At 37.3% G+C, this 11,338-nt stretch overlaps 2 protein-coding genes across 2 annotated transcripts; both read left to right on the top strand.

Moving 5' to 3' along the window:
• The first annotated feature begins 2,126 nt into the window (after positions 1–2,126).
• otos2 (otospiralin 2) lies at positions 2,127–6,121 on the top strand. Its single transcript, XM_083561910.1, has 4 exons — positions 2,127–2,272; positions 2,936–2,998; positions 5,311–5,328; positions 5,819–6,121. Exons 2-4 carry the CDS (start codon positions 2,941–2,943, stop codon positions 6,001–6,003), a joined length of 261 nt encoding a protein of 86 aa, XP_083418036.1. The 5' UTR covers positions 2,127–2,272; positions 2,936–2,940; the 3' UTR covers positions 6,004–6,121.
• Positions 6,122–8,844: 2,723 nt separating this feature from the next.
• Positions 8,845–10,905, top strand: ecrg4b (ECRG4 augurin precursor b; the record flags this gene model as incomplete). The annotated part of the gene is made up of 3 exons (XM_083561896.1): positions 8,845–8,905; positions 9,404–9,561; positions 10,601–10,905. Coding segments are annotated over 3 exons (369 nt in total), but the record flags the coding sequence as incomplete, so codon positions are not given.
• Between the last annotated feature and the right edge of the window lie 433 nt (positions 10,906–11,338).

Raw genomic sequence — 11,338 nt, 5'->3', positions numbered from 1 at the left:
TCCTCTCCATCATATCAGCTACCTCTCTCCCTTTACCAGTCATAGTACCAACATTTAAAGTACCAACCTGAACCTCTACTCTCCTCCACTTCTCCATTTCCTGCTGTCTCTGTAGACGTCCTTCCTCCTCTCCTTTTCCTCCTTCGGCCAACAGTAGCTCAATTTCCACCGGTACCCTGTTGGATAACAATACCTGTGGCCATCGTTGGTAACCCGATCTGGTATTAAATTCTGATTTGGCACGTTTTATGCTGGATTTCCTCCCTAATGCAACCCTCCCCATTATCCGGGCTTGGGAGAGGCACTGAGGCTTGGGACAAAGAGTGCACTGACTTGTGCAACCCTAATGGCTGGTTTACCTTAAACTCTTTTCATGCTTCTCAAATTATTCCTTAACATTTTGCTGTGGCGCAGGAGGCATTATGAAATTAATTTGAATTATTAGGAATGAATTAAAAAGTACACTTGATATGTAACATTGTTCAGGGAAGTGTTACAGGTCAAAATAAAACAAATTGCAGGACCCAAGGTTTCCAGAAGCACATTGCACAGAGCATTACACTGCCTCCTCCAGCTTGCCTTTTCCCCATAGTGCACCCTGGTGCCATCTCATAACCAGGTAGGCATAACATATAAACAAGGTATTGGGTACCACTGTAATAAGACAATATTGACACTCACCAGTCAGTAGTTTGTGTGATTGTTGAGCTATAATAGTATTTTGGGAAAGAACCGTCACTTCCACTCGTAGTTTTGCTGATGTGTGAGATCTCACTAAAAACAGTAAGAAGACAGTATAAGTTGGTGTTGTGGAGGTACTACATATAGAGAGCACATGTGAAATGCAAACGGAGCATTCTAGCGCTCTGTCAGTCCTTTGTTAGAGTTTTGGGTTAAAGAACTGATCTTCTCAAGAAAAACACAAAGAGCTAAAGAAATGTCATAAGTTGCTGCAGTTAATCTCAAACACAGCTGCATCTATTAATACTGCCTTGTTTCTGTACTCCCAGGGTTTTTTTTTATAAATACAGTATTATATAGTACAGTAATACATTATATTTGATGTATTGATGTAAGTAAATAGACATATTAATGATTGGGGAAGAAATCTGTCTAATTATGGATCCTTCTCTCCCTTGGTGTGAGGAATAGTTTTAACAGTTTAAAGCTATTTTGATGTTTTATATTCTGATCTAGCTGGTGTGATGGTGCCTGTGGTGTCTGTAACAGCCCAAAGTTAAATATTTTCTGGGAACACCATTGGCGCATGGTGTTTACAGAAAATATTCTATAATCTCTTCTAGCACATCAATAGGCCAAATAACAAAGCTGTTTGGTGTTGCTTATGTTATAGCAGATCTTAATAGATCTCAATCTGTCTGTCTGTCTGTCTCATTCTCTCTCTTTTTTTTTCTTTTTGTAAATAAGCAAAAAAATGCTGATTGGTACAGAAAAAGTACAAACTTCAATATATTTTTATCGGTTTCTTAGACTTTGAGTTTGTGCCAAGCAAGTTATTCGAGCTCGCCCTTCATTGAAAACAGCTTTGATTAATCAAGGCATGGACTCCCCTAGACTTCTGAAGGTGTGCTGTGGTATCTGGCACCAAGATGTTAGCAGCAGATCCTTTAAGTCCTGTAAGTTGCGGGGTGGAGCCTCTATGTATCGGACCTGATTGTCCAGCACATCCCATACAGGCTTTTGAGGATTGAGAACTGGCTCAAACAAAACTATTTTTGCAGCATGGCAGGGCTGCTGAAAGAAGCCAGAGCCATTAGGGAATACTGTTGCTATGAAGTGGTGTACTTGGGCTGCAATAATTTTTAAGTAGGTGCTATGGGTCAATATAATGTCCACATGAATGGCAGATAACATTATTGACTTCATTGGTATTTGACTGTCAGCAGTTTTTATCTGTGAAAACCTGTGTTATGGTTTAATATTTAAAGTTATGAGCTATCACTTCCAGTAATGTATAAAGTTTCAATTGTTGTTTACTGTGAATATTTTTTTAAATGATAGACTAGTTTCCAGAACCCTGTTTCCTGAATATTGATCACAAAACAACCTTTGATCCAGACAACATGCTGATGTGTGAGATCTCACTACAAACAGTAAGCAGACAGTATAACCCAGTTTCATAGAGGTACAACATATAGAGAGCATATGTGAAATTCATCCAGCTCTCAGTTCGCTGTCAGTCTTGGGGGAAAGAACTGAAACTTCTCCAGAAACACATCAAGAGCTACAGAAGAGGAATAAGGTGCTGCAGGTAATCTCTCACACTGCTACACTTATCAATATATATACCTTTTCTTTTTGCTGTTTATGTGGTTTCTTTTTTTAACGCATTATCAATGCATTGAGATAATTGATGTAGTAATTGGGGAAATATGGTGAAATCTGTGGGTTAAATGTATATACAGGCATAACACTGTGACATTATAACATAAAAAAAACACTGATTATCTCTTCATCATGGTACCTGTTAGCGGGTGGGCTATATTAGGCATCAAGTGAACATTTTGTCAGCAATTCCAAGCAGGAAAAATGGGCACGCGTAAGGATTTGAGCGACTTTCACAAGGGCCAAATTGTGATGGCTAGACGACTGGTTTAGAGCACCTCCAAAACTGCAGCTCTTGTGGGCTGTTCCCGGTCTGCAGTGGTCAGTATTAATCAAAAGTAATCCAAGAAACAGTGGTGAACCAGTGGCAGAGTAATGAGTGGCCAAGGCTCATTGATGCACCTCTGGGAAAGCAAAGGCTGGCCCGTGTGGTCCGATTCAACAGATGAACTTCTGTAGTTCAAATTGCTGAAGAAGTTCATGCTGGTTCTGATAGAAAGGTGTCATCTTTGTCTACTTGGTGGTGATAGCTGTTTTTTGTTTTAATTATTATTAATTTAATGAAAGTTTTTTTTTTTTTTTTTAACAGTGACCATGCCTCGCTTCTTGCTAGTGCTCTCCGTGATTGTGCTAGGACTCTTCTGCCTGGCCGGTAAGAAACGTAGCTTCTTTTAAATACTTGTTTTTTTATATAGTAAAGGAGTTGCATGCAGTTTGACAGCATACTCAGTGGCAATTCTGCAAGAACATTCTCATTGCACAATGTGTATAAATAAAAACATACATTTTAATTTAGCTTTTTAGGCCAAATCTTAGTTAAAGATAGATGTATGTTTATGATAAATGTTATAATGAATCTATATAATGTACTACTCTGCTTAATGCCAAAGTTCTTTGGGCACACCAGTTGGTTCTCATTTTTGCTTATTTATCCTCCTGGATGATGATGAGGTGAGAATATAAGAACTAGCAAAGAATGGGAGAGAGGGAGAGAGGGAGGGAGGGAGAGAGGGAGAGAGGGAGAGAGGGAGGGAGGGAGGGAGGGAGAGAGGGAGAGAGGGAGGGAGGGAGAGAGGGAGAGAGGGAGAGAGGGAGGGAGGGAGGGAGGGAGGGAGGGAGAGAGGGAGGGAGGGAGAGAGAGAGGGAGGGAGGGAGGGAGGGAGAGAGAGAGAGAGGGAGGGAGGGAGGGAGAGAGGGAGGGAGGGAGGGAGAGAGGGAGGGAGGGAGGGAGAGAGGGAGGGAGAGAGGGAGGGAGGGAGGGAGAGAGGGAGGGAGGGAGGGAGGGAGGGAGGGAGGGAGAGAGTAGTGAACTTTGCTATAAGTCTGATAATAATATCTTGTACTTTTCTGTAAATATGTTCCATTAGATTTTAAATGTGCTTGTAGAGGTTTGCGCTTATTCAGCCACAAGTGTGTTAATAAATTCAGGTACTGATGTAGGGTGAGAACACTTGGGGTTAAATCATTGTTCCAATTGATCCTAGAGGTGTTTAGTGGTTGAGACCAGAGCTCTAAAGCAGGCCACTCAAGATCTTTCACTCCAACCCATGTACACCATATCTACATAGAGTTTGCACTGTACACAGCGGCATTCCCATGCTGGACCATTTTGGGTTTACTAGTTCAAGTGAAGGGAAAATTTAATGCTACTACATCCAATGACATCCTACACAGTTGTTTGCCTCCAGTTTGGAAAAAGTCAGGTATCCCAATACTATATTTTGTTTACATTCATGGAATTTAGTAGATGCGCTTGACCAGAGTAAACTACAAAAGTGCTTTTAGTCTCTATCAATAAATAAATCTACACTGGTATGATAGATTAAAAACTTAAAATAAATCAGCCTACAGCTCTGTTGAGAATTTATTTATTTTTGGTAAAAGACAAATCTTGAAAAGTGCAAGTTTAAGTGTTTCAGCAAAAGGTAGGTCTTTAAATGTGGCTTGAAGATTGTCAGTGACTCCTCTGTTCGGAGATCTAGGAAAGTTCATTCCACCACCTCGGTGTCAAAGCAGAGAAGACCCTTGAGGTATACTTATCACTTACACTGATAGGATGGTCCTATTGATGGACCAGTCGAGCAGTGCTAGAGGATCTCAGGCAGTGTGGTGCAGTGTGAGGAGTGATAAGGTCTCTGAGGTAAGAGGGTGCTGGTCCATTTTTGGCTTTCTAGGCAAGCATCAGTGTTTTGAGTCTGATGCGTGCAGCTACAAGAAACGAGTGGAGGGAGCGCAGCAGTGGGGTGTTGTGGGAGAACTTAAACACAAATTATGCAGCTGCATTTTGGATTATTTGCAGTGGATGAATGGCATTCTGAGGTTGACCTGCCAGCAAAGAGTTGTCTTGAAATGAAAAGAGACTGAACAAGCACCTGAGCAGCCTGTGTGGACAGAAATGGTCAAATCCTTCTGATGTTGTAAAAAAGTAACCAACAAGAGCGAGTTACATTAGCAACATGTGAGGAGAAGGACAATTGATTGTCCATAGTTACATAGAGCTTTGGCTGAAGGGGAGAGCAGAGAGTTATTCTGAGATCCTGACCTGGAGTTGAATCACCTGGGATGACCAGCAGTTCGGTTTTGCTGGGGTTGAGTTTTAGTTGCTGAGTGGAAAGTCCACCAGGCATGCCGAGATCCGAGCAAAAGCTGTGGTATCTGAGTGAAGGAAGAAATTTTGAGTTGAGTATTATTAGCATAGCAGTGCTAATAAAACCCATGTGAGGATATGACTTCACCAAGAGAGTCAGTATAGAGGTAGAAAAGGAGAGGACCAAGTACTGAGCCTTGTGGGACAACAGTGGAGAGTTTGTGTGGGGCAGATGTGGACCACTATTTTGTTCATATGGTGTCTTAGTGCAGGGTTTTTGTGCTTGGATCATCTGCACAAACACTCTGTGCATAATTGGCTATAATTGCCATTTTAAACTGATTTTATTCACTATGTTTTAAATCTTTTCATTTCAGGTGCTGAAGGGAGCCAAGGTGAGCATTCACTGTAAAAATTATCATTATTACAAACAATATACAATATGCTCAACTGTGCATGCAATAATAATGTTCTATTAACGATACTGCCATAGTCAATGTAAATATAATTACAGAAATTATGATTACAATGCATGTTAATTACATATCAGCACATGCTCATTTCTAATAAACCACAGAACTTTGTCTTTAACTTCTGACTGGCTTTCATGTAAAAATTACTTATTAATTTAAACAATGTTAAAAGTTGTGGAAATGTAGGAAATAATGATAAATGTTATATCAGCATAATCTATCTATCTATCTATCTATCTATCTATCTATCTATCTATCTATCTATCTATCTATCTATCTATCTATCTATCTATCTATCTATCTTATTTTATTTTTTTTTACCTGTAGCATGTTATGCTTTTACATTTTAAACATTACTGGCTGGTTTTACAAACTGTACTAATTGTTACTATACTGTATAACTGCTTCTCAGCTGAGTCCAGGGAAAAGCGGGACATGCCAAACTGGGCTCTGACCTCCTCTGACTTTTTCGGCTGGATCGAAGAGCTACGTAATCACGCTGGCTATGACAAAATTGACGAACTGGCCAGAACTTTCTGGGCTCATTTCCCCTCTGCTAGTCGTTTGGGCTACGATTCCCCAGCTCCTGAAGAATGATGACATTTAGTATTTGCTGTTTTTCTGTGCAAATAAACCAATACTGTCAAAACTGTTATCACTTTTCAGAAATTGCTGCCTAACATAAGGTTTCATTAAAGATTGTCAAAATGTGTGATGTTACAGCACATGTCCAGTTACTTTTTCCAGACAGTGGAAACAAAATATAAATGCTTAAGAATGTTTCTTTTTACTTGTTTGTAAAAATTGTGCTGCTTGTCTCAATCTCTGCTATTCTTTCTACTAGATGGTGTAATCCAACTGGTCTATTTAAGCACATTTATCTCTTGTGTTTATCCTTCTCAAGACTGCTGGAGCTATAAGTACTGTGTGACTTATATACTGCTTCTCTCTTCAGCCTCAGGTTATCCATATGTGCTTATCTGTTCATAGATTTCTGCCTCTTAGGGGTTTTTTTTGCTTGATAACTTGCTTAACTAAAGAAAACTGAAGTAAACACACACTCAAACACAGATATAACTGCCTTATCTAATGGTATATTTCAGACAAAGTGATCCAGCTGTCATTGTTTAAACCGCTTTAGCACATGATATGATGGTGTAACTATTTTAGATGTCTAACACACATAATATGCTCATTAATAAGGAATGATACACCTTCGAGTGTCACTGTTGGCCAGCTGTGTACAGAAGAGAATAGATAAGCCTGTTGAAAGTTTTTTCTTGGACTCGAAGAATAGTCGAGATAAATACATTAAAGCTATATATCTTATAGCTATAGCTTATAGCTGCACCCCCCCCAAAAAAAAAAACAAACAAAAAAAAAACAAAAACAAAAAAACAAACAGTTCCTAGTATCTCATGCTTAAAAATAAGGTCCTTAAAAAAATCCTGAATAAATCAGTGCTTAGCCTTGTTGAACTGGGCATACAGTACATGTGCATAAAGAATCATTTATGTCTGGTGGTCCTGGTGGAAAGTTATCATGTTTTACATAAGGTCATAAGACCAAAAAACCCGTCCTAGCTTGTGGTGTGGTCAAAGATCTAGATAGTCTTCAGTCCTTCTAAAACACACCTTAACAAAAAAAAATAAAAATCTCTCTATAGACACCACAGCATGTGTTATACTGTCTGTCCACTTTAATACTCAAAACAATGCATCTGGTACCAACAACCAACCCACAGTTAAAGCCAATGAGATACGAGAGACATTTTTCCCTATTCTAATGTTTGAATATTAACTGTAGGTTAATGATGTCAGCAAGTGAACTAATGTCCAGGTTGGAGGTCTACAAAACGGTTTGCTTGTGTTCCTCTGCTTTTGGCTGCATTCCTTCACGGGCAGTGGCAAGTTTTTTTAAGCAGGAATGTTTGCCCCTTTGTCCTAAGGGCTATTTTTCTTACAGCCTTCAATGCCTACAATAGTTTCCTTCAGCTCATACCACACAGTAACAACTAAGCTGAAAAGGCGAACGACATGAAGCTCTACGGCGTTTGTATAAATGCTTTGCTGTTTTTTATCTTTCTCATCCTCTGCAAGACCTCAGGTATGTTTATAGGAACACCTTTCTCAGTTTAAATTTCCTTCTTTCTGTAGCATTCTTATTCCTCCTGCAGTAATGGAGTTTGCATTTGTTCCCATTACCAGAACAAACCATTTGGGTTATGCAGAGAGAATGGTTTAGAATTTAAAACATTGCCTGAAAATGGTATATAATGATGAATACAGCTTTAGCAGGACCACCACTGACCAAAAAAATAAGTATCTCTAATCCTAGATGCTGCAAGTATCAAGACTTAATATTCTGTTATTCTGAAATATCTATTTACTTTGTGCCTTCAGTTCAGTCATGCTGGTTTGGCCTTATTTAGAGTGATTTAGAGTGAAAAAACTTTTTTGGCCTCTGAGTACTCTGTGTTAAATCCATCCTCCATGCAAAATTTTTCTTTTGAAGGACATGTATTTTGCCTCTGCAGCCTAGAAATATTCTCTCAAATAACTCCTGTAAAGCAAATATTTTGGTGTTCAAATAATATTATTTTGAAATCATTAAGTGGAAGGTTTATTGTGAACCAGCAGCATCTAATAGAAATTACAATATTTGTAAGTCTGTGAGCATTTTTGATTTGTTTACATTTTCCGGAGTGTATAAAGGGAAATTTAGCTAGCTAACTGTGGAATTAGCTAGGATTAGTGAGGAGATTTTAAATGAGCAGCTCATTTTATTCTCTGGTGAGCTAAACTAAGGGAAATGCATTAGTAATGATAAAATGCACGTAACACCTGACTTTTCCAGCAATATATAGTTCTTACACAAACTGTTAACGTAAATCTGGAAGCATGCAGATTTATTAAACAATTTCTTTTATCAGAACAATTTCTTTGCATGTGAAAGCATTCAATTTTTCTTTAAAAGAGCCACACATGTTCCAGCATAACAATTTCTCTATGTCCACATTAGTTGGACTAGATCTTTATTGGCTTGCTATAGAGCTCTGCCCTCAACCCAAGTGTACACCTTTGGGATGAATTGTAACAGTGACTGCACCCCAGGCCTCCTCACCCCACATCTGTACCTGATTTTACTAACTTCACTGTGGATGAATCTTCTGGAACATCTTTCCAGAAGAGTGGAATTAATTATAACAACAAATGGGACTAAATATAGAATGAGATGTTTAAAAAGCACACAAAAATCTTAGGGCCAGTTGTCCACAATCTTTTGTCCACACATATAATGTAGCATTTATGCACCAACACATCCACACATTATATCTATTTTAAGACATAAACTTTGTTGTTGCATGCATTGATCCATGATGTAGAAAATCTATAATATGGCCTTTTTATTTGATTTGATTTTACATTTTTTTTGGGATTATCTGTTCCACGTGGAGCAGGTGAAAGTACACTGAGCAAGATCCTGAAGAAAAGGGATGGTAATGTACCAGTTAATTGTTTTATCCATTGTCACCTCTTACAGCATAATAATAAAAAACCAGAACATTTTTTATAGAAATATTACTAATAAAGTTTTTGATTCTGGTAATAATTTGTTGTATTAGTTGGTTATATATGTTTATTTTTCCTTTCATTCTTTTCGCAATCACTATTTTCCAACAATGTTCCAAATCTGTATTGTATAATCAGAAATCCAATTCAGAGAAAACAAACTTTGTGATCAACAACCCAGGATGCAAAAATAAGTCATTTAGGTGGATTTTACCTGCTGAAAAATGATGAAATTCTAATAGATTTAACCAACGACTAAAACATTATATGCAGATTGTAAAGCAATTGATTTCTTCTACTGGAATTATTTGGACCAAACTCTCTTAGCCTTGATATTAAATATAACATTGAGGTGATAAAGCCAGTCTATAAAACATAAAACCTGTTAAATAGACATGATGATCTCTTTAACATCTCTTTTACAGTCCAGAGAAGATCTGTAGACGAAGTTGTTGTCTCTCAGGTCAAAGCTAAGGAATTCCTGTCAGCCCCCCGGAGACCTCGAAGAAACGTGTGGGACCGCAGCCGTCCAGACGTGCAGCAGTGGATCCAGCAGTTCATGCAGATGGGTTACGATGAGGCTGTAAGTGTAAATAATTAAGAATAATAAAGAAATCATTACATACATACATATACACACACACACAATATATATAAAGCAAACCTTTTTTTCTTTTTTACCCTTATGGGAGAAACTGGACTACCATTAATCCACACATGTTCTTCTCTTCTGCTTTCTACTATGATGTTGAATTCTCAATTCTGATTAATTAAATGTTGTTCATTTTGTTCTGCCTGCAAGGCAAATCACAGGTTAATATTAGTGCTCGCTTTTTAGAATGTTATCAATTCTATAGCAGCAAATTTATAATCATATTATTAATAAGGTAAAGTTTTCTTTAACTTAAATGTTTACTTCACATATCCTAAAAGAGTCTCCAGTTGTTTGTGCCCTGAAACGGTCAGAGATGACGCTGAGAACTTACAATGTTTTTGTGATTTCTTTGCACAACTTTGCACTAAATATAACTTAAATGGTTACAAAAATTATGGAATCTTACATGAATGCATGTAAGTTTTTGCAATGCATGTTTTTTTTCTTTTTATGAAATATACAAAGAATAATAGTGGTGTTGAAAAATAATCTAATTTGGGGTATGAATATTAACTCATCCATGTTTCTATCAGTGTCTAACATTGTATTTATTTTTGAAGTCTCACATTTTTATTAAAAGGAAGACTGTATAATCATTTCCCTAAAAGGATTTGAGCTAATTTTCTGCATGAACTAAGATACTTTTCGATTAAGGTTCATCCTTAAGGAGTTCGCAGCAGAATAATGAGCAATACATGCCATTAATGTCTGTTTAAAGCAATGTTTTTTTCAAGCTGTCTACAGAACAGAACTTCATAAATGACAAAAACCCCAATAACATAATAATATTAAATAACATTGAATGTTAATCAGGTTCATTGATTGTATGGGCAGACACATATGGCTAAACATATAATCTGCTCTAGCATGCATCACACTCATCAACTAAATTACAATTATTTCAGGCCTGTTTTTCTTTAAGGTCATAAATAAAACATTATCTTGCGCTTTTCTACTGTACTTACAGAGGCTTGAAACGGATCTCGCTTACTGGATGAACTATGCCAAAGCTAACGATCAGGGTAGGCAGCATCATTACGATGAGATCTCCGCCTTGGGAGCTCAGGATGCGAGCGCCTTCAGACATGGAGCCAATGTCAACTATGATTATTATTAATACCCTCCTGGTTAGAAAATGAGCTGCTCTCTTTGTAAGTCTTTTTAATAGTCACAGCTAATAAATCTATGCCTTCTTATACTATATAGTAGATGAATGTTTAATGATGTGCATTACAGTTCATTTTAGTAATGGGATTTTTATTATTATTATTTTTTTTTATAAAAATGTTTAAATTGAATAAAGACAAATTAAAAGACTTTTACCACAATGGGGTTTTGTGTAAAAAAAAATAAACAACAACAGAAAAAAACACCTGAAAAGATTTTTACATTTTAACAAACTCATTGTTGAGTTGCCCCAGAAAGGCAAAATAAAAATTACAAATAATAAATACGATCAATTATTAATAATAATAACAAAATATACATAACAAAAAAGCATTACATTTAGTGCAGTGGGCTGCTCTTTGACTATATAACAACAAGCAACAGCTACATTGAAATAAGTATACACTTTTGCAATTGCCAAAAACTAGCAGGAATAGTCACGAAACATTGTGAAAAACACGGCATCTCTGTAGGTGTCTCTTTGTTTTAAGCCTGTTTCATAACTAAGGAAACTCCAAGGCATAAGTAAGTTTATCTC

Source organism: Silurus aristotelis (assembly GCF_946808225.1).
Source record: "Silurus aristotelis genome assembly, chromosome: 2".
In the NCBI taxonomy this organism is placed as follows: Eukaryota; Metazoa; Chordata; class Actinopteri; order Siluriformes; family Siluridae; genus Silurus; species Silurus aristotelis.
This window is presented reverse-complemented; position numbering and strand designations above follow the sequence as displayed.